This window comes from Chiloscyllium plagiosum, chromosome 4, assembly GCF_004010195.1.
Source record: "Chiloscyllium plagiosum isolate BGI_BamShark_2017 chromosome 4, ASM401019v2, whole genome shotgun sequence".
NCBI lineage: Eukaryota > Metazoa > Chordata > Chondrichthyes > Orectolobiformes > Hemiscylliidae > Chiloscyllium > Chiloscyllium plagiosum.
Genome location: NC_057713.1, coordinates 69,963,994 through 69,987,683, shown reverse-complemented (window position 1 = coordinate 69,987,683; position 23,690 = coordinate 69,963,994). Strand labels below are relative to the sequence as shown.

Here is a 23,690-nt window from a genome sequence, read left to right as displayed (position 1 = left end):
ACCTGTCCTAATGGCCTATCTCCCTTCCCACCTATCCACTCCACCCTCGTCTCTGACCTACCACCCCCATCCCCACCCCCATTCACCCATTGTATACTTTGCTACCTTCCCCATCCTCCACTCTGACCTCTCACCTTCTTCCCCACCCCACTCACCTATTGTACTGTATGCTACTTTCTCCCCATCCCCACCCTCCTCTCACTTATCTCTCCACCCTTCAGGCTCTCTGCCTGTATTCCTGATGAAGGGCTTTTGCCCGAAACATCGATTTTACTGCTCCTCGGACGCTGCCTGAACTACTGTGCTCTTCCAGCACCACTAATCCAGAATCTTAATTTATTTTGCTAAGTGTCAGTTTTGTGAAGGTTTTTGGAAGATTTCACATCATGATCCTTGGGGACATCTATCCCCTTATTTAACAAAACCCACCTGATTTATTACTACCCCACCTTTTGGTGCTGCTCTAAAACATTCTAACACCATTCTACCAAGTGCCAGTTCCAAAACAACTCATCCCTTCCTGGATATCCCAGGATTGACCAACATCTGTGGTGCATCATTGTCTTTAAAAGGATATTGTGCACCCAGACAAGAGCTGTCAGTTCAGAAGTGCCCTGCATGGTCCTGACGTTGGCCCTGAACATGGCAGACAGTGGAAAATTGGTGCCTCCTTTTGTGGGCAAGTACATGGAGATGCTGCTGATGGGGATGGGGAAGTGCAAAGACAGGGTGTCATTTTCTTCCAAGCCAACAGAGTATGCCATTCTACTGGAACCACACCAATCTGAACCAGGGTTACCATCCAGGCTAGTACAGTCTCAACCATCTGAAGGAATGCACAGAATGTAGGAAGAAGATTAATGACCTTCTCCACTCTGAAAGTGCCACCTCTTCTTGCTGATACCTCACACTCACTCTATCTTTGCTACTTTACCCACTGTTTCCTGCAACATTTTCCCCACTCAGTCTCATCCTCGGTAACATCTCATCCTGACTAAACTCTGAATCTCTTCTGCGCAGCCTACTCACCCCCCCAGGACATTTCCACACATGCACCAAAAGTAATAGTGTGCCACCTTTGTCTCCCTCACCTACTATGTGCAGAGTTTTTTGACTCTGACCACTCTGAGCAGCTGACTGACCATTTCCAAGCCCTTGTATTGGTATTTGTTTTGCAGTTGGTTACCATATTAATCAGCCACTTAAACAGATTTGCATTCATCTGCAGATAGTCTTCAACATTTAAACATATTTATTAAACAAAAAGGGAGCAAAAAAGTTCTTAGTACACACAATAAAGCCAAATTTCAAACTGCTCCTCAACATTGTCCTTTTATTGTTAGTAAATTTCAGTGAAATTTCGCTCTATCTCAACTCTTTAAGTTTTAAATAACAGATTGCTCCCAGCTTCTTGTCCTCAGGCTGTAGAGACATTTTCATGATGCTTTTCCAAGTCCATTGGCACAAACATTTCACAATACCTTTCATGAAGCTCTTTACGAGAAAATACATGAGTGCAGTGATCATGTGATACTGACGCAGAGTCCAGTCCTTCACGCATAACAACACCTAGTGCGGGGATGAGAATCTTGTAACAGTGAACTCAAGTTCATTTATAAAAAAGGTCAGCAATTCACAAATCGTATTACAGACAAATTGCACTTAATAAAAGTGCATAAAATGAGAACTACCTGTATACAAAACTGGCAGAACATCTGTCCATCATGAAGCTGGACATGAGGTACAATTAATACCCATAAGCGTTAAATGAGACTGCCATCTGGGGTATTGTCAGCCTTTGCAATTTTTCAGCAGACAATGGAGAACATTTTACATGTCTACCCAAGGTCACTGTTTGTCTAGGTAACATGCTAATAACTGGGAAGACCAATAAGACGCACTTAGAGGACTTGGACATAGCTTGTAGATATTTCTGCCAGGTGGACATATGCCAGGAAATGGAAAAATGTGTATGCTAAGCACCCCAAGTGACCCACCTGGGCTACAGAGCTGATAAGACCAGCTTGTACCCATCAGAAAATAAAGTGATGGTGATCAAGGGAGTCCTGCCTCTCACGTCTGCACTGGTCTTCCCTAGGATGGTGATTTTTTATGGAAAGTTCATAAATAACCTGGCACCTTTGCATCAAGTCTTAAAAAGCGTATTAGAATTGGTCACGTAGCCTAGCCATAGCTTTCGGAAAGTGAAGAAACAACTGTCAAGGTGTTGTCAAATTAGGATCCCAAGCAAGATATTGCATTAACATGTCGACCTGGCATTACCTCCCTGTAGGAGAAAGTGAGGTCTGCAGATGCTGGAGATCAGAGCTGAAAATGTGCTGCTGGAAAAGCGCAGCAGATCAGGCAGCATCCAGGGAACAGGAGAATCGACGTTTCGGGCATAAGCCCTCCTGAAGAAGCCCTGCCTGACCTGACCTGCTGCGCTTTTCCAGCAACACATTTTCAGCTCATTACCTCCCTGTATGTTACTGAGATAATAACATTGGGATTGAAATAAATCAGTATTCATAGAAAAATAGTACTGTGGAAATTAATATCAGCATGATCTGCATCCTAAAGTACTGAAGGAAGAGGCTTTGGAATATTGAATGCAATCTTGGTCATCTTCCAAAATTCTAGAGACTCTGGAGCAGTTCCTACAGTTTGAAGGATAGCTAATGTCACCCCACTACTTAAAAAGGGGGAGAAAAATAGTCAATTGTATGTTAGTTCACCAAACATCAGTGTTGGAGAAAATACAAGAGTCCATTATTAAAGATGTCATAACAGAATGTTTAGAAATGCTCCCAAATAGCAGTAACTCATTCTCCTAGACTAAGCTTCACTAATTCCTTTTGTCTGCCCAACTGTTTTTCTCTCTCTAGGCTCCACTTTCACCTATCATTTATTCCTCCACCTTCACTCTACCCTTGTTTAATATATACACCAAATGCGTTCTAGCTACAATCAGTTCTGAAAAAGGCACACTGGTCCTGAGATCTTCATTCTGATTTTTCGCCACATATGTTACCAGACATGCTGAGTTTTTCCAGCAATTTCTGGTTTCTTAGTGAAATATTTGAAAACCCCTTCATAGGATTAGACAAAAACAGCATGTGTTTATGAAGGGCAAATTATGCTTTGCAAAACTGCTGGATTTTTTTGGCAAGGTAGAACACTGGGAGACTCCAGTGGATGTGGCATTTTTTGGATTTTCAGCAGGTTTTTGATAACATCCCACTTAAGAGGTTAGTGGGCAGACTTAAAATACATGGGATAGTGGGTAATACATCAGCATGGATCAAGAATTAGTTTACAGAGAGAAAACAGGGAGTGTGAATAAGTGGATCTTTTTCCAAGTTGCAGGTAGTGACCAGTGGGGAATACCACAAGGATCAGGGCTTGTGTTCATGATATACAAAAATTATCTACCTGGATGAAGGATCATTTGCAACATTTCAAAATTTGCTGATGACACAAAATTGGGTGAGATTTGTTTCTTAATATTCATTCACAAAAGGTGGACATTTCTACCTAGGACAATGTTATTGTCCAGGAGGCAGTTAAGTGATGATCACATTGCTGCGGGTCTGGAGTTCCATACAGGCCAGACCAAGTAATGACAGTTTAATTCCCTAAAGAGAAGAACAGGGCCTTTGGCCCACGATGTTGTGCTGTGGATTATTCCTAAACTAAAATAAAATAATCTAACCGGGCACGGTGGCACAGTGGTTAGCACTGCTGCCTCACAGCGCTAGAGACCCGGGTTCAATTCCCACCTCAGGCATCTGTCCGTGTGGAGTTAGCACATTCTCCCTGTGTCTGCGTGGGTTTCCTCCTACAGTCCAAAATGCACCCTCATTTCCTATTTGGCCTCCCTGACAGTCTTTCAACATCAAATCGTACAGGTTTTGAATGAGGATACCTGCATTATCATCCATCATTCAATGGTCTGGCAGAAACAGCAGTCCAAACTTTGAAGGCAGGCTTAAAACGACAGTTTGCAGCTTCATTAGATCCCAAACTATCCCGGCTCTATTTGATTATAGAACCACCCCTCATGCAAATACAGGAATAGCTCCAGCAGAGTTGCCACTGGGGAGAAGACCCAACACCAGGTTAAATCTGATCTTCCCAGACCAGGAAGAGAAGGTGAAATAACATCAGGAATGTCAGTTCTAGACACAAGACTTTGTTAAATAAGAGAGACAGTTTACTTCAAGGTATGAAGTTTGGTGAACCACAGAAACAGCCCTGTATGGATAAGAGGCATGGTTGACCCAAGGTCATATGTACAAATTTTGGGTAGATCAATGGCCCTGCAAAAGAATGTGGACCATATGAAAGCTGCAAACTTGCAAACAGTACAGGAGCAAAATGTGCCTGGCTCCTCAACAGCCTTTCTAACTGTTCCGGAACCCTTAGAGTCACTTCTCCATCAAGCATTAAAGATACCTCTGAATTTGAAATGGACACGGCAGATATCACCATCTCAACACCTTTGCTGCCTGAAGAAAAGAATTAAATTCTTCCACGAGAATATGAGTTCCCTGATTGGGACTGTTATCCTGAACCAATCAGGGTGCCTTGGCTGATGGATAAAAGCTGGAGTATCAGACATCCTGTTTACTGTGAGAGCTGATTCTGAGTAAGCTAAGTCAGTGTCAAGTGCTAATATAAATATAAGGTGATTTGGTGATAGGATACCAGCCTATGTGGAATTATTTCAGTTTCGGTTTGCAGCCCTGCCAGCATATCGGCAGCCTAAGTCTGGTGTGGCTTCGTACTATCTTGTTTTGTATCCATGCCAGACTTGCAGTGCAGAAATGCAGACTGGGGCTATATCTAGTTGGGCTGGAAATGTAACCATGCAATCTAAATTTGCAGCCATGCAACCTGGACTGCAGCTGTGCAGGCTTAGATTGCTACAGGATTGAATCGGAGTTTTGCAGGCTGAGACTGCTGCAGGATGGATTGCAGATATGCCATCTTGGACTGCTGCAGATTGGATTGCAGAGCTTCAAGATTGGATTGGGGCAGAACAGTCTTAGATTGCTGCAAGATTATATTGCAGATGTGCAATCGTGGACTGCTGCTGGCTCTATTTGCAGCCGTTATAGCTGTGGATACTTGCACTCAGCATTCCAGCAACCTGAGCTCTGGTGGAGCACTGGGATCACTGAAGAACCACACCAGAGTGACATAGCAATTATTTTTTGGTGTATAAAAGCTGCTGCCCCTTTCTCAGGAGGCCTGTGTTTGTGCTCCCACTATGCCCTCTCCATGTGCCCTGGGTGTCAATTAGTCAGCCAACCTCACAGGGCCCACAGCTAATTTCCTTTGGTATTAACCCTATTATGACCATCTCGTTTGTTCTCCTCCCCCTTTCATTGTCCTTAAAATGCTAATATTTCTGTTCTTCCTCAGTTCAAATGAAACGTTGACAATCTTAGACATTAACTCTGTTTCTCTTCACAGATACTGCCTGAGCTTCTAAGGTTTTTCACAGTTTTGTTCTTATTTCAGATTTCCATCATGTGCAATATCTTCCTTTTGTCTTGAAAATTTCATAAAGGCGGTTTCAGAGATATTATAAAGATGTTAAGGAATTAGAGACAGAGGTTGATTATCAGATGGACAGGTGTAAGACAGAAGAATGAGAAATAACACAAGCCTGAATTGTGTTTGATGCATTTAGAATTTACAAAGGAACACATAAACAAGGAGCAGAGGTAGACCATTCATTTCCTCGAGCCTGTTTCACCATTCAATAAGATTCTAACTAATCTGATTGTAGCCTTAAATTCAAATTCCTGACCACCCCCATTAACCTTTCATCCCTTTGCTTACGAAGAATGTATCCACCTCTGCCTTAAAAATAATCAGACTCTACATCCATTACCCTTTCAGGAAGAGATTGCCAAAGACTCTCAATCTTCTGAGAAAAAGAAAATTTATCTCATCTCTGTTTTAAATGGACAACCCCCTGAATTTCAAATAGTGACCCCAAGTTCTAGACTCTCCACATCCTCTTCCCACTCACACTGTCAACATCTCTCAGGATCTTATATTTTTCAATTCAGTCACTTCTAACTCTTGTAAACATAAGTGTCTACAATCTCAACCTGTCCACTTTCGTCAAAGTATAAGGTATTAATCGAGTAAACATTTTGTTCATCTACTTAAATAAAACTTTCCTTAAATAAAATGACCAGTGCTCAGTACTGCAGTGCTTGGGTTTGGGAAGCACTGATTTATAAGCTGGTGAATATAGATTCAATAATCTACTACAAAATAAAATTAGATAAAATACATATCTAGAAGGAGGCAAATTATTGAAAAAGAATGGGCAATTGGGAATAACTCCAAAGGAGTCAGTATCATCGGGAAAGGTTGAATGGCCTCTTTCTATGCTGTGCTGATCCAATAGACAATAGATAATAGGTGCAGGAGTAGGCCATTCTGCCCTTCGAGCCAGCACCACCATTCATTATGATCATGGCTGATCATCTTCAATCAGTATCCTGTTCCTGCCTTATCCCCATAATCCTTGATTCCACTATCCTTAAGAGCTCTATCCAACTCTTTCTTGAAAGTATCCAGAGACTTGGCCTCCACAGCCTTCTGGGGCAGAGCATTCCACACAACCACCACTCTCTGGGTGAAGATGTTTCTCCTCAACTCTGTTGTGGGCGGCACGGTGGCACAGTGGTTAGCACTGCTGCCTCGCAGCGCCAGAGACCCGGGTTCAATTCCCGCCTCAGGCGACTGACTGTGTGGAGTTTGCACGTTCTCCCCGTGTCTGCGTGGGTTTCCTCCGGGTGCTCCGGTTTCCTCCCACAGTCCAAAGATGTGCAGGTCAGGTGAATTGGCCATGTTAAATTGTCCGTAGTGTTAGGTAAGGGGTAAATGTAAGGGTATGGGTGGGTTGCACTTCGGCGGGTCGGTGTGGACTTGTTGGGCCGAAGGGCCTGTTTCCACACTATAAAGTAATCTAATCTAAGTAATCAAAAAAATGGCCTACCCCTTATTTTTAAACTGTGTTCTCTGGTTCGGGACTCACCCATCAGCGGAAACATGCTTCCTGCCTCCAGAGTGTCCAATCCTTTAATAATCTTATACGTCTCAATCAGATCCCCTCTCAGCCTTCTAAACTCAAGGGTATACAAGCCCAGTCGCTCTATCATAATTCTATCATTTTCTAAAACCAGTAAATTTGATTCAAGGACGCTCTGAAAAAATCAGTCCATATGGTCATGTGTTTTTATTTCTATTCAGGCATCCTCTGATTTTTCTTCTAATAGTATAAAATGACAGACTATTTCCAGCATAGAATACCACCATGTCACACAAGCATAACCCAGTTGATCTAATTCCCCTGCCCTTTCCCCAATTTCCCTTTTTATTTTGGTTTCTGATCAAACTGTCTTGAAAGCCCTGATTGAATCTTCCTCCACCATAATTCTAGGCACTTATTTTCACTTCTAAACCACGAACTACATAAAGAAGGTTCCTCCTTGTATTGTCATTATTTGCCAATTGCTTTCAATCATTATCTTCTGGCTCTCCATCCTTCCATTCATGGTTCCGATTTCTCTATATACTCTCTCAAGACTCCTTATGATTTTGAACACCAGCAGTACATTAATAAGGCACCGCAACCTGGCAGGAATCGAACTGAAACAAGGAGTGTTCTGCAACTGACAGTCAAAATTATGTTAAAAATCACACTACACCAGGTTAAGGTCCAACACCAGGTTAAGGTTTATTTCAAAATACAAGCTTTCAGATCACTGCTCCTTCATCAGGTAGCTAGTGGGGCAGGATCATAGGAAAGAGAATTTATAGTAAAAGATCAATGTGTCATACAAGTGATGCAATATATTGAACAAACCTAGATTGCTGTTACGTCTTTAATCAGTTGGGAATGCATTGCAGGTTTCAGTTCATTAATATGCAAATCCCAAGACTTCTTTCCAGTCATATTCCCGAGATGACTTAAGGTTTTATAAAACAAAGTTGACTTCTCAGCTCAGACAATGCATCAAAGGTCTCTCTGTATTCCAACCTTGAGACAGACTGATTCTATGTTCAAGGTATGAATTTATAAAATGTAACATGGACTGACTACTTATAGATTGTGTGTTTTTTGAACAAAATAGAATATATCTCTAATACAAATCTGCAAATGCAATTCACTTCATAGATCCTATCGGAGTATGTTGTGAAACTTGAAAGGGTTCAGAAAAGACTTACAAGGATGTTGTCAGGGTTGGAGGATTTGAATTTTCGGGAGAGGTTGAATAGCTGGGGTTGTTTTCCTGGAGCGTCAAAAGCTGAGGGGTGACTTTATGAAGGTTTACAAAATCATGAGGGGCATGGATAGGGTAAATAGACAAGGTCTTTTGCCTGGGGTGGGGGAGTCCAGAACTAGAGGCCATAGGTTTAGTGTGAGAGAAGAAAGGGGCAACTTTTTCACACAGTGGATGGTGTGTGTATGGAATGAGCTGCCAGAGGAGCAGTGGAGGCAAGTATAATTACAGCATTTAGGAGATATCTGGATGGATATATGAACAGGAGGGGTTTAGAGGGATATGGGCCAAGTGCTGGCAAATGGGATTAGATTAGTTTAGGATATCTGGTCAGTATGGATGAGTTGGAACAAAGGGTCTGTTTCCATGCTGTACATCTCTTGGTGTACATCTCTGTGACTCCATGACTTGTATGTGTGTGCATGCGTGTGTGCTTGATAGAGTGTGTGTATGAGTGTGACAGAATATATGCCTGTTAGAGGGTGTGTGTATGAGAGTCTGCGTGAGTGTGATCATGTGTAAGAGTGTGTATGTAGGTGTGCTTGTGTGTGAGTGTGTGAGACTACACACACGCATATAAGTCTATGGAGTGAATTTGCATTTGCAGCTTTGTATTTGCAGGCAGTCAGTCCATGTGACATTTTATAAATCCTTACTTTGGAAACAGCACCAGTCTGACTCAAGGTTGGAATACAGATGGACTCTAACCTCACAACCTTTAGTGCATTGTCTGAGCTGAGATGTCAACTTTTTTTTAATAAAACCTTAAGTTACGTCAGGAATGTGACTGGAATGAAGTTCTGGGATTTACATATTAATCATTCGAAACCTGCAACCCATTCTAAAGACAACCTGCAATTTAGGTTTGTTCAGTACATCGCATCAGTTGCATGACACATTGATCTTTTACTATAAATTCTGTGTCCTATGATCCTGTCCCACTAGCTACCTGACAAAGGAGCAGTGCTACAAAAGTTTGAACTTTGAAATAAACCTGTCGGACTATACCCTTTGCTTTATATCTTCTAGTATCCACAGTGTGTTGGAAAGAATGTATCAGCGTGCAATGTATCCTGACTGCAGATTATTACTGGTCACTAGATTCTCTACCCTGCTTCTTGGTCACATTTCATCATGTTTATATAGTTACCTATCCCACATCACATTGTTTCAGCTGAATTATAATACACATTGGTTTGGCAAGGGCAAAATGAGAAACTAACTGTGCAACTCCAACCAATCTAAATATTGCCATTCTCCTCGAAGTGGTCTGCTATCAGTCTTTTACAGGACATGGAGCTCCAGGAAACCTGATTCATTGCAGATAGTCATGGCCACAACAACAGCATATTTTGGGAGGCTAAATGACCCCTATCTCAGTTTGAAGACAACCACTTGCCCAACCTGTTTGTAGAATAAATCAAATAAATTATTTATTTGAAAATTGACAAGTGGGCGATTGAAACCAAAAGAGAAAATGCTGGAAAATCTCAGCAGGTCTGGCAGCATCTGTAAGGAGAGAAAAGAGCTGATGTTTCGAGTCTAACTGACCCTTTGTCAAAGTGGGCGATTGATTCTGGCTTCCATCCACTTTGTGTTTCATAGGAACTGGTGGCAAGAGTGGTGGAAGGGTCGGGTTAGACATCTGTCATGTTTTAGGTTCTTGTCTGTTCTTTGAAAAAACATATTTGGTGAAGAGTGGGGGCAGAGGAACACTGTAGCCAAGTCCCAGTTGATGAATATAAAGAGTGTGCAGAACTTGTGACTTCATAATCCTCAATTTGGGAAGATATGTTGGCAGAGATTGAATGAGGTGACAGGGGTTCCCAGACATCACATTTTTGGGGAAAGGTTGCCAAAATATGAGCAGGTAATAGAGCATTTAGTGGATATTCTATGGGATCAAAACCCCATGAGCAGGATGTCCTGCCTACTTTGAGCTGCCAACCAATCAGAATTGGGCAGCTCTTTTACTCAGCAGCTCCACCAGGAAGGTAGTCGTTGCTGCCCAGGTAACACCTACAAGTGGTCCCAGCCAGAAGGAAGGGATTACAGGGGAGAAATGGCAGAGGGGTAATAATCAGGAGGTTGTCAGCATCGGTAGTGGTGCAGTTCTGAGGAGACTTCCCCTCCTTCCCTTAATGATGCCAAGTTGCTTAGTGAGACACCTAGTGTTTTTAAATTAACAAGCCCTCATCTCCTTCCATCATCAAAAGGAGACCACAAACAGCATGCATGGGTTCACTTGCCAGACATGGCAACAGGCCTGCTTGCTGCTGGTTTCATACCACTGGCATTCGGATCAGACTGTTAAGTGGGTATTAATTGACTTCCTACCACAATGTAAACATTTTAAAGAACAAAGAAAATTTACAGCCTAGGAACAGACCCTTCAGCCTCCAAGCCTGAGCTGATCCAAATCTACTGTCTAAACCTGTCACCCAATTCCTAAGCATCTGTATCCCTCTGCTCCCCACCTACTCATGCATCTATCCAGACACATCTTAAATGAATCTACCGTGCCTGCCTCTATCACCTCTGCTGGCAACATGTTCCAGCTGCCCACCATCCTCTGTGTAAAGTACTTGCCGTGTGTATCCCTCTTAAACTTTTCACCTCTCACCTTGAAAATGTGACCTCTCATTATTGAATACTTCATCCTGGGAAAAAGCTTATCTCTATCTACCCTGTCTGTACCCTTCATGATTTTATAGACCTCAATCTCCTTTTTTCTAATGAAAACAAACCTAACCTACTCAACCTCTCTTCATAGCTAGCACCTTCCATATCAGGCAACATCCTCGCAAACCTTCTCTGCATCCTCTCCAAAGCATCCACATTATTTTGATAATGTGGCAACCAGAACTGTACACAGTATTCTAATGTGGCCGAACCAATGTCATGTACAATTTTAACATGACTTGCCAGCTCTTATACTCAATACCCTGTCCAATGAAGGCAAGCTCACCATATGTCTTCTTGACCACTCTATCCACCTGTGCAGCAACCTTCAGGGTACAATGGACCTGAACTCCCAGATCTCTCTGCTCATCAACCTTTCTCGAGGCTCTTCCATTCACTGTATAATTTGCTGTAGAATTAGACTTGGCAAAATGCATCATCTCACATGTGCCTGGATTGAACGCCGTCTGCCACTTCTCTGCCCAATTCTCCAGTCTATCTATATTCTGCTGTATTCTTTGACAGTCCCTTATGCTTTCTGCTACTCGTGTCATCTACAATCTTGCTGATCATACCAACAGTGCTCTCTTCCAGATCATTTATGTATATCACAAACAACATTGGTCCCAGCACTGATCGCTGTGGAACACCACTGGTCACCTTTCTCCATTTCAAGAAACTCCCTTCAACTATGACTCTCTGTCTTCTGTTGCTCAACCAGTTCTTTATCCACTTAGCTAGAACACCCTGAACACCATGTGACTTCACTTTCTCTATTTTCTCTTAAATATCCCAAGGTCCTCTCTGCTTTGCCACCTGGTCTCTTAGCAGACAGTATTTTGTGCCCTCTCTCCATTGGCAAGTTTGGAGGAGAGGGCATTTAATAGTGACCTGTCACATTTAACTCCTGGTTATTATTTCTAACAACTTAACCAGCTCTGATATTAAACTGATTAGGCTTGAGTTAGCAATACCTCCTTACACTCTTTCTTGAATTGTGTTTTAATACACAGAGCATTCACAATAAGGTACGTGAATTAGCAGTGCAACTCAGTATAAACAATTAGGGTACAATTGCAATTACAAAGACATGGCTGCGGGAGTGAAGATCAGAAACATCAAGATGCAGAAGAAATTGTTGGAGCTTGTTTGTAGGCCCAAAACAATACTGGAGAATTAAGAGAAGTTATTAAACAAGAAATCAGGGATACATGCGCTAAGCTTCCTACTGTAGTAATGGGTGACTTTAATTTACATGTGCAGGTAGTTCTTCTATAACGCACTGGTTGCATTCGTGTGCAGCTATGTGTTATAGAAGAATTGTGTTTTAGAAAAAGTGCTTAAAGTGTTGGTGATATAATCACATTAAAAGTTCATACTTCAGAAGCAGTGCCCCCAATTCATCAATCATATTGCAGCAAATTTGTGTTAATGAAACGCGCATTATAGCAGAATGACCTATAGATTGAATAAATCAAACCATTTCAGGATTTCCCGAAGTGTGTACATGATAGTTTGTTTTCAGATCAACAGTAGACATGATACTGTGAGATGAAAAAGGATTATTAAACAATCTTGTTTTGTGGGCTCTCTTGGAGAAGAGTGGTCATAATGTGATAGAACTCTTATGATGAAGTGTGAAGAAGTTGAATTCGAAACTAAGGTCCTGAATCGAAACAAAGAAAACAATCAGGGTAGAAGACATGAATTGCAAAATTTGAGTGGGGAACCTTATAGAAGGGGCTTTTGGTGAATAGGCAATGCTTCATATTTATAGGACATGCATTCATTACAAGAATTATTCATTTCTGTCTGATGCAAAAATAAGAGTATGGAAATGAATCAGCAATAGCTGAGAAAAGAAAATAGGCATAGCTTTAGATCTCAAAGGTTGACATGTAAAGCTACCAGCAAAAGCTGGAAACCTGAAGATTGCGAGCATTTCGGAATCAACAGGTGAGAACTAAAAAAATTGATCAAGTAGGGGAAAATAGCATATGAGAGTAAAATTGTAAACAACATAGAAACTGACTGTAAAATCTTTTTGAATATGTGAAGAGAAAAAAGATTAGTAAAGACAAATATAGGTCCCTTATGGTCAGAATCCAGGGAATTTGTAGTGGGGAATTGAGGAATAGCAGAAGAATTCAACAGAATTGAAGAATTCTGTCTTCATAAAAGAAAGCACAAATAACAGAAGTGTTTGGGAACTAAGTATCAAGTGTGAATATGGGATTGAAATAAATCAGTATTCATAGAAAAATAGTACTGTGGAAATTAATATCAGCATGATCTGCATCCTAAAGTACTGAAGGAAGAGGCTTTGGAATATTGAATGCAATCTTGGTCATCTTCCAAAATTCTAGAGACTCTGGAGCAGTTCCTACAGTTTGAAGGATAGCTAATGTCACCCCACTACTTAAAAAGGGGGAGAAAAATAGTCAATTGTATGTTAGTTCACCAAACATCAGTGTTGGAGAAAATACAAGAGTCCATTATTAAAGATGTCATAACAGAATGTTTGGAAATGCTCCCAAATAGCAGTAACTCATTCTCCTAGACTAAGCTTCACTAATTCCTTTTGTCTGCCCAACTGTTTTTCTCTCTCTAGGCTCCACTTTCACCTATCATTTATTCCTCCACCTTCACTCTACCCTTGTTTAATATATACACCAAATGCGTTCTAGCTACAATCAGTTCTGAAAAAGGCACACTGGTCCTGAGATCTTCATTCTGATTTTTCGCCACATATGTTACCAGACATGCTGAGTTTTTCCAGCAATTTCTGGTTTCTTAGTGAAATATTTGAAAACCCCTTCATAGGATTAGACAAAAACAGCATGTGTTTATGAAGGGCAAATTATGCTTTGCAAAACTGCTGGATTTTTTTGGCAAGGTAGAACACTGGGAGACTCCAGTGGATGTGGCATTTTTTGGATTTTCAGCAGGTTTTTGATAACATCCCACTTAAGAGGTTAGTGGGCAGACTTAAAATACATGGGATAGTGGGTAATACATCAGCATGGATCAAGAATTAGTTTACAGAGAGAAAACAGGGAGTGTGAATAAGTGGATCTTTTTCCAAGTTGCAGGTAGTGACCAGTGGGGAATACCACAAGGATCAGGGCTTGTGTTCATGATATACAAAAATTATCTACCTGGATGAAGGATCATTTGCAACATTTCAAAATTTGCTGATGACACAAAATTGGGTGAGATTTGTTTCTTAATATTCATTCACAAAAGGTGGACATTTCTACCTAGGACAATGTTATTGTCCAGGAGGCAGTTAAGTGATGATCACATTGCTGCGGGTCTGGAGTTCCATACAGGCCAGACCAAGTAATGACAGTTTAATTCCCTAAAGAGAAGAACAGGGCCTTTGGCCCACGATGTTGTGCTGTGGATTATTCCTAAACTAAAATAAAATAATCTAACCGGGCACGGTGGCACAGTGGTTAGCACTGCTGCCTCACAGCACTAGAGACCCGGGTTCAATTCCCACCTCAGGCATCTGTCCGTGTGGAGTTAGCACATTCTCCCTGTGTCTGCGTGGGTTTCCTCCTACAGTCCAAAGATGTGCAGGTTAGGTGAATTGGCCATGCTAAATTGCCCATAGTGTTAGGTGAATATAGGGGAATGGGTCTGAGTGGGTTGCTCTTCGGAGGTTCGGTGTGGACTTGTTGGGTCGAAGGGCCTGTTTCCACACGAAGTAATCTAATCTAATCTAATCTATGCACCCCTCAATTCACTGCTGTCCATGTGCATGCTCAGCAGTCGCTTAAATATTCCTAATGATTTTGCTTCCACCACCACCGTTGGCAACACATTCCATGCATTCACAACTCTCTGCATAAAGAACCTACCTCTGACATCTCCCGTATACCTTTCTCCTAATCTGTCCCATTTGAGCATGGTAATGTTGTCACACAATGAGATATAATGTATTATCAATATGAAGGCAGGATATTGTCTCAATAGGGACTGTTCCGTGGTCTCTCTTAGCAGTACTGTAATGGACACGTATATCTGCTACAAGCAGATTGGTAAGGATAAGTATACGTATGTTTTTCCTTGTTGGTTCCCCCTCAACCCAACACCGACTCAGTCTAGCAGCAGTGTCTTTTTGGGCTTGAATGGCACTATCAATAGTGCTACTGCGGAATCACTCTTCATGATGGACGTTGAAATCCCCCACTCAGGATACTTCTGTACCATTTTTGTGTCCAACATCTTCAACATAGAAAAATTATATTCAACTCTCGGTTGAGGAAAGACAAAATTGGCAGCTCAGCATTTCATGGTTTTAATATTTCAGTCATGATAGAGAGGGATGTAAAAATGGTGGGGGGGTTTGTCGCAACTGTAAGAAGAGAGGACATATTGGACAATTCATTCAACAAAGCAGTATGGGTAAATTCAGGAAATACAAAGATTCGGTCATGATGATAGGATTGTACTAGAGACCTTTGAACATCCAGTGAGAGACAGAAGAACAGATATATAGGTCAATCATGGAGAGATGCTAAAACACCAGGGTTGTTGTGGGTGATTTTAACTTCCACCATGAGTCCAAGCTTAATCATGAGAATGATCACTCTAACTAGATGTCTGTTCTGTCAACAAGGTTCAAAAGAATATAAATAAAAAGACCGGCCATTTGACCCCTCATTCCTGTCATGCCATTCAATAAGGTCATTGTTGGTTTATCCCAGACCTCAACATTTCTTTTGTGCCAGCAACTCATAGCCTTCAACTTCCTGATATTTCAAAATGTACATACCTCATTGTGAAATGCTTTCCATAATCTAGTCTCCGCAGCTTTCTACAGTAGGGACTTCCAGATATTTGCTACCTTTTGGAAGAAAAAAGTGCCTTCATATCTCAATTTTAAATTACTGTCCTATGCGCCCTAGTTTGTTCATTTTGTCTTTCAAAAAGGGAGCATTTTTGTTTGAGCTTCCTTTCGTTGATGATGTCTCCTTATGGATTTGTACAGAAAAGGCTGAGCAAGGATTGAACCTGTAACTTGCAACTCCTTGCACTTTTTTTCTATGTCAGACAATACACTCAGCAGAGTCATAACATTAAAGCACATACAGCTGTACATTCATGCCGTTTTCAAAAAACCTAGTAGGTTCCAGCATTACTTTCGCATTAATGGAGAAATATTGCAAAATTTACCTAAATTCTGACTGGAGCATCTTGTTCCTGCAATAAAAAAACCTGGAAAAGTTGTGCGTGTGTATGAGAGAGAAAGAGAGACAGCTCAGAGATTGCACTAGGATGTAGAAGATTCAGATCGATCTAAACACACAATGATGTACATGTAGGCTGGAAGTCTTCTGTTCTGCATTGGAATCCTTGTAATTTGCCCATTTATTGTCACATGACCTTTCTGGCCAGATTTTCAAGGTAGAATCCATCACAACAGATACTATCCAGCAAATCAAAGTCAGTGTTGGAGTACCCATAGCAAAAAACATGCCTGTTTCAGTTGCTCTATTCTAGTAAGTAAAATGCTGAAAAGTCCCAAAGCCACTTTGACAGAAATTGAGATAAATTTAACTTTCTGAGGTAAATGGGAGGTAAAGCTTTGATGGTGTACTGGTGTCAGCCCAACCTCTGGGCCATAACAGCTGGTTCCAGAATGTCCACTGCCATAAAAGTATGCTGTAACTTGACAGATTGTGTGGACTAAAGATATTGTTATTAAAGCCATATATAAGGTACAGAGTAAGATGGCTGGTTAATTTAGAAAAGTTATTACCCAGCAGGATCATTCAGATAGATGAGTAACTGTCAGGAAAGGTAAAAAGGTAGTTCTAAAGTCTCTGGCCGCTATTTCTATATCAAATAGACATTCAGTTTTTGGAACTGTTGAAGGGGATAGTCTGTCCAAGGAAAATGGAAGAGCCAGTCAGTTATTAGGCAGTGTTTGACAAGATTTAATAGAATTATTGTTAAAGGGGACTCTTCTGTCAGCGCATAAACAGCTGATTCTGTGGCAGTGAGCATAAATTTAGGATGGTTTGTTGCTTTCTTGGTGCTAGGATTGATGACATTTCTAAACTTGTCAAGCATATTGTTAAAGGTCAGACTGAGAAGCCAGAAATTATTGTACTCATTGATAGGAATGACATTTTAGGGAAAACAGTAAAGCAGTACAGAGTGAGTTTAAGAGGATAGGTAGAAGATTAAAACATAAAACCTTAAAAGTAGTAATTTCTTATTTACTTCCAATGTCAAACTTAAATGAAGGAAGCAACAAAAGGTTAAAGGAGGTAAATCAATGGCTGACGAGCTGGTGTATTGTTGAGGGATTCAGGTTTTTGGACAACTGGAAGGTCTTTTGGGATAGAAAGTATCTGTACAAAGATGGGTCTAACCTATAGTAGAAAGGGACCAATTTTTAGCAAGGAGATTTGCTCATGATATAATGGGAGACTTCATACTAATAGAGAAAGCAAGTGGAGGAATTCTAAGTGCAGTGTAAATGGATTGATGGAGTAAGTTCTGAATGTAAGGAGAGGAAGTCAATTAGAAAAGAAAGATGATAATGAGTTAGAATATGTAGTAACACTGAAAAACTAAATTGCATTTATTTCAATGCAAGGGGTCTTACAGGTAAGGCTGATGAATTCAGGATATGTTTAAAAACATGGGATTGAGACATCATAGCTATCACAGAAACTTGGCTGAGAGATAGAGAAGACTGGCAGTTCAATGTTACAGATTTTAGATGCTATAGGAATGATAGAAAAGGAGGCATAAATAGAGGAGGTGTGGTATTTTTGATTAAGGAATACATTACTGCAGTACCTAGGGAAGATATATGAGTAAAAATTACAAATAAGAAAGAAAAAATAATTTTGATGGGGTTGTACCATAGGCTCCCCCAATAATAAGAGAGAAATTGAGAAACAAATATGTAGAGAGCTCTCAGATATCTCTGAGCATAATAAGGTTGTAATAATGGAGGATTTCAATTTTCCAAACATTGGCTGGGACTAGGAGAAATTGAAGACTGCAGATGCTGGATATGCACAGCCAGTCAGGCAGCATCCAAGGAACAGGAGAGTTGATGTTTCGAGCATAAGCTTTTCATCAAGAATAAGGGGGTGGCCTAAGAGATTGAAAGATAAATAGGAGGGGGGTTGGGCTGGGGGAAGTTAGCTGGGAATCCGATAGGTAAATGGAGATGGGGGTCGGTGTTGATAGATCAGAAAGGAGGGTGGAACGGGTAGGTGGGAAGGAAGATGGACGGGTGGGACAATTCAAGAGGGCTGTGCCGAGTTAGAAGATTGGATCGAGAGTAAGGTGGGGGTAGGGAAATGAAGAGACTAGTGAAATCTACATTGATGCCGTGTGGTTGGAGGGTCCCAAGGTAGAAGATAAGGTGTTCTTTCTTTAAGTGTCAGGTGGCTAGAGTTTCGTGGTGGAGGAGACCCAGGACTTGCATGTCCTTGGTGGAGTGGGAGGAGAAATAAAATGTTCAGCCACAGGGCAATGGGGTTGTTTAGTGCATGTGTCCCAGAGATGTTCTCTGAAACATTCTGCAAGTTGGTGTCCTGTTTCCCCAATATAGAGGAGACAACACCAAGAGCAATGGTCACAGTAGATGACGTGTGTGAAATTACAAGTAAATGTATGTCAGATATGGAAGGATCATTTAGGGCCATGGATGGAGGTGAGGGCGAAGGTGTGGGGCAGGTTTTCCACTTCTTGTGGTGGCAAGGGAAGGTGCTGGGAGTGGAGTGGTGGACCTAACAAGGGAGTCAAGGAGCAGATGGTCTCTGCAGAATGCAGATGGGGTGGGGAGGGAAATATATCTCTGGTGGTGGGGTCTGTTTGTCCGTGGCGGAAATGGTGGAGGTTGGTGCATTGTATCCGGAGGTCAGTGGGGTAGAAGGTGAGGACCGGGGGGGGGGGTTCTGTTCTTGTTGCAATTGGAGGGGTGGGCTTCAAGGGTGGAGGTGGAGGAGATGCGCTGGAGGGCATCGTCGACCACATGGGAGGGGAAATTTTGGTCCTTGAAGAAGGAGGCCATCTGGGATGTTCTATGGTAGAATTGGTCCTCCTGGGTGCAGATGCGTTGATGGCAGAGGAATTGTGAGTAAAAGAGGTGTAGTCCAGGTTGCTATGGGAGTCGGTGGATTTGAATTGACTGGGACTACCATAGAGTTAAAGGTTTAGATGGTGAAGAATCTGTCAGATCCTCTCAAGAAAATTTTCTTTACCATTATATGGGATGCTCCTACTAGAGAAGGAACAAAACTAGATCTTCTTTCTGGCAATAAGGCTGGGCAGGTGACTGGAGTAAAAGTGGAGGAACAGTTTGGGTCCCGCAATCATAATTCTATTTGCTTCAAAATGGTTATGGAAAAGAATAAGCCTTCCATAAAAGTTAAAGCTTTTAATAGGACTAGGGCAAATTCTAATGGTTATGAGACAAGAACTTTCAAAGGTTGGTTGGAGTAGACCGTTTGCAGATAAAGGAAGTCTGACATGTGTGAGGTATTCAAGAGTGTGATGATGAGAGTTCAGAGGCATTTTGTTTCTATTAGAGTGAAGGATAAGGCTGGTAAGATTAAGGAACGTGACAAATAAAGATATTGAGGTTCTCGTCAAGAATAAAAGAGAACCTAATTTTGGATATAGATATCTTTGTTCAATTGAATCTCTTAATCAATATAGAGTGTGGGGGCATTATTACGAGAGAAATCAGGAAGGCAAAGAAGGGACATAAGATAGCATTGGCAGATAAGGTTAAGGATAATCCAAAGAGATTCTACAAATGCATCAACAGCAAGAGGGTAACTAGAGAGATGGCAGGGCCTCTTAAATATCAAGGAGGTCGTCTTTGTGTTGAACCCCATGAGATGGGAGAAATACTGAATGAATATTTTGCATCAGTTTTGACAGTGGAGAAAGAAATGGAGTCTAGAGAATGCCGAAAAATAAACTTTGATGGTTTAAAAATGGTTCACATTACAGAAGAGGAATTTCGGAAAGTTTTACAGAATGTGAAGGTGGACAATCTCTGGGACCTGATCTAATGTGTCCCAGCATTTTGTAGGAAGTAAAGGAGGAAATTATAAGACTCCTTGCAGAAATAATTGCACCATCTATAACTACGGGTAAGGTGTCTAATGTTGTATCTTTGCTTAAGAAAGTTTGCAGGGAGAAACTGGGAAGCTATAGAGCACTGAGTCTGACTTCTGTGGGTAAATTGTTGGATGTGATTATAAAAGATATGGACATTTAGATAGGGATAATCATCATGGTTTTGTGTGTGGAAAATCATGTCTCAGAGTTTTTTGAAGAAGTTACCAAAAAGATTGATTATGGCAGAGCAGTAGACATTGTTTATTTGGATTTCAGTAAAGTCCTTGATAAGGTTCTGCAAGGTTAACTAATCGGTAACGTTAGGTCACATGGGATTCTAGGTGAATTTGCCATTTGGATACATAATTAGCTTAACGGCAGGAGACAGAGACTAATATGGAAGATTGTTTTTCGGAATGGAGGCCTGTGACCAGCGGTATTCCACAGGGATCGGTTCTGGGTCCTCTTTTGTTTGTCATTTATATAAATGATTTGGATGAGAATATAGAAGGCATGATTTGGAAGTTTGTGGATGACACCACAATTGGTGGTGTAGTAGACAGTAAGGAAGGTTTACTAAGAATACAAAGGAATCTTGATCATATGGATCAATGGGCTGAAAAATGGCAGGCAGAGTTCTATCTGAATACATACAAGTTTTTGCACTTTGGTACAACAAACAAGGGTACGGCTTATCCAATTAACGGTAGGGCCTTAGGTAGTATTGCAGAACAGAGGGACCAAGGGGTGCAGGTACATAATTCTTTAAAGTTTGCATCACATATAGACCTGAAGAAGGGCTTACGCCCGAAACGTCGATTCTCCTGCTCCTTGGATGCTGCCTGACCTGCTGCACTTTTCCAGTAACACATTTTTCAGCTCTGATCTCCAGCATCTGTAGTCCTCACTTTCTCCTATCACATATAGACAGAATGGTTAAAAAAGCATTTGGTACACCGCCATTATTGAGTTCTTTGAGTATGGGAATTGGGACAGTACGTTGAGGTTGTACAGGATAACAGTGAGATCTCTTCTGGAATACAGAGGAACTTCGATTAACCGGCAAGATCCCAATGGTCGGCTAAACTATGCTATCTGGCATTTGATTATCCGGAATTTGATTAACTGAACAAAATACTGCACGACTGTGTTCCTCTGTACTTAGACCAGTTCAGGTTGCCCTGTTATGGGAAGGATATTGTCAAGTTGGAATGGGTTCAGAAGAGATTTACCAGGATTTTGCCGGGTATGAAAGGTTTGAATCATAAAGAAAGGCTGGATAGGCTGGGTCTTCTTTCACTAGAGCATGTTAAGTTGAGATAGAACCTGATAGATGTTAATAACATAAATGTGGTATATATCAAGTCCTTTCTCTAAAATGAAGAATTTCATGACTATGGGGCACAATTTTAAGGTGAGAGGAGAAAGATTTTTAAAAGAAATTAGTTTTTTTACATACAGAGGGTTTTCCAGTGTGGAATGAACTTTCTGAGGAAGTCGTGGATACAATTACAACATTTAAAGGCCAAATACACGAATAGGAAAAGTTTGGAGGGATATGGGCCAGGAATATGCAGTTTTGTTTGGGATTATGTTTGGCATGGACTTGTTGGATCCAAGGGTCTGTTTCCTGCGCTGTGACTATTAATGCGCAGTAGGTGAGAAGGCGGGGTAAAATATGAGGATTTTAAGATTGGGGTAAAGGAGTCAATTTTAAAGTTAGAACAGGTTTTAACCCTATATTTTCCCGAGTAACTATTGAGAAAAGTCATCTGGAGGCATCCAAGCACCATGTAAAAACATCGGAATGAGTGCAGCGGGAGTTCCAGATGGCGACATGCACTGTCCGCTCCGCCGTGCTCTCCGACGATCTGGCTAGCGGAAGTTGGTGCGTAGTACTATTAGTTGCTTAAGTGAAAAATGGCGACAGGAAGGCAGTGAGTCTGAGGTTACTGTGTTGAGATCATGGAGAGGCTGGGCAGTGGATCTGTTCGGGGTTTCAGGGAGGTACAGTTCCTGGACTGGCTGAAGGACGCTGCAGACTCTGGGCCTCCAGTCTCAGTTCCGCCCACTACCGCCGGCAAGTAATTCCCTAACTTATCTCCAACTCCGGCAAAGTCTACATAAAGTTTTGCCTAGTTTCCCCATCTCTGACTTAGGGGCTGCTGTATTGTCACCCCTCTGTCCTGATGAACTCCTCCTCCTCCTCCCCTGGGCTCTGCAGTTTCTTCCGAGCTGCTTCGATGTCTGTTCATTTATTTTCCCTTTTAAAGCAGCCTGGTGTCTTTCGGAAAAGAGAGCAAGCGCTGTTCATTCTGCGGAAATTTACAACACTCGGCTCCGGTTTTGAAATTGCGCTGCTTCCCCTGTGTCGATAGTTTCGAGTTTAGGTTAATTCATTTAGATTTAATACTTTCTTTTGCGTATTTGCTACTTTACCTTTTTTTTCGTGGAGGTGCGTGTGATAGGGAAATGAATGCTAACAGTTGGCAAATTAAATCTTTAACACTTTCCCTTTGGCTCCACCCCGCCACGGTCTGCATCCGGAAAGGTGAATATTAACACAGCGTCTGCAATTGTTGATATATTTATAAAGCTGCAGTTTTATTTTGAGTTGGGGATCGTCACAAATTGCTGGACATTGTGTGCTGGTCCTCTGTACGATTCGCATACACAAAAAAACTGCAATTAAGTATCATCGTTGAAGAAAGAACTGGATATTTGAGTTTAATTGATTGAAGCGCTGGTTGCTATTTTACAATATAATTTCAGCGTGGTCGTTTGTTTTTAAGGAGGGGAATACAGCATTCTACTTCTGACCTGCATATGACACAGTGAATTGTCTTTAAAAAAAAACCTAAACCATAGCCAGAGATTAAGTTCCCATAATCCCAGGGGATCACAGGGCTCCTCTCCAATAACAGAGAGACTACTGAAGGTGGTTTAACCTAAGGGTTACCACACCTCAGAAGGAGAGACATGCTTCAGCTGATGCAGGAATTGAACCTATACTGTTGGTATCATTCTGCATTGCAAACCAGCTATCTAGTGTGGAAAATGGATTGTATACAGTTAAAAACAAGAGAAGAATGTGGAACATGGTAAAGATGCCCCAAACATAAGGTAAAGGTAAATAAAATGAATTGATATGGATGAAGAGTTAGAGTTAATAGCAGAAAGTAGGCCAGCTCAGAGGAAAGCACATCCATGTATGCAAGATACTGGGACTGGGACTGGGGGCGGGGGGTGGTAGTAATCAAAGCAGAATAGTTCATGATCTGAAGACCTCTTTGTCAGGATAGGGGGTGAGTTGGATAGATGGCAAATCACAATGACACCAGTTAGAACAAGTTCAATTCCTGTTCTTGTTGAATTAGGTTTGAGAAATTCCATCTCTACTTTGAGAGTGTAAAGCCATCACCAAAATGACCTGCCAAGGAAGCAACTTGGAATGAAGCATCTGCAGACAAAAGACCAAGGACCTGCAAATGTTTTGTGTTTATTCATTCATTGGATGCAGGCTTTCCTCTGTCATCCCTTTCCCCCCCCCACTCAGAGCCACAGTAGTTTTACCTCTTTATTCCAAGC

The 23,690-nt window shown here is 41.5% G+C and overlaps 1 protein-coding gene across 8 annotated transcripts in view; it reads left to right on the top strand.

Annotated features, from left to right (window-relative positions):
• LOC122549113 (oxidation resistance protein 1-like) overlaps positions 1-23,690 on the top strand; it is a 477,033-nt gene that overhangs the window by 296,248 nt on the left and 157,095 nt on the right. Inside the window, exon 1 of one of the 8 annotated variants that reach the window (XM_043688404.1) lies at positions 21,690-21,990. The exons of 3 other annotated variants lie outside the window; for them this stretch is intronic. Coding sequence is in view for 3 of the 5 variants with exons in the window: in XM_043688402.1 (XP_043544337.1) it covers positions 22,068-22,182 (115 nt within the window). In the remaining 2 variants the exon portion in view is untranslated. 4 more of the 8 variants (XM_043688402.1, XM_043688401.1, XM_043688403.1 and 1 more) reach the window with 4 other exon arrangements.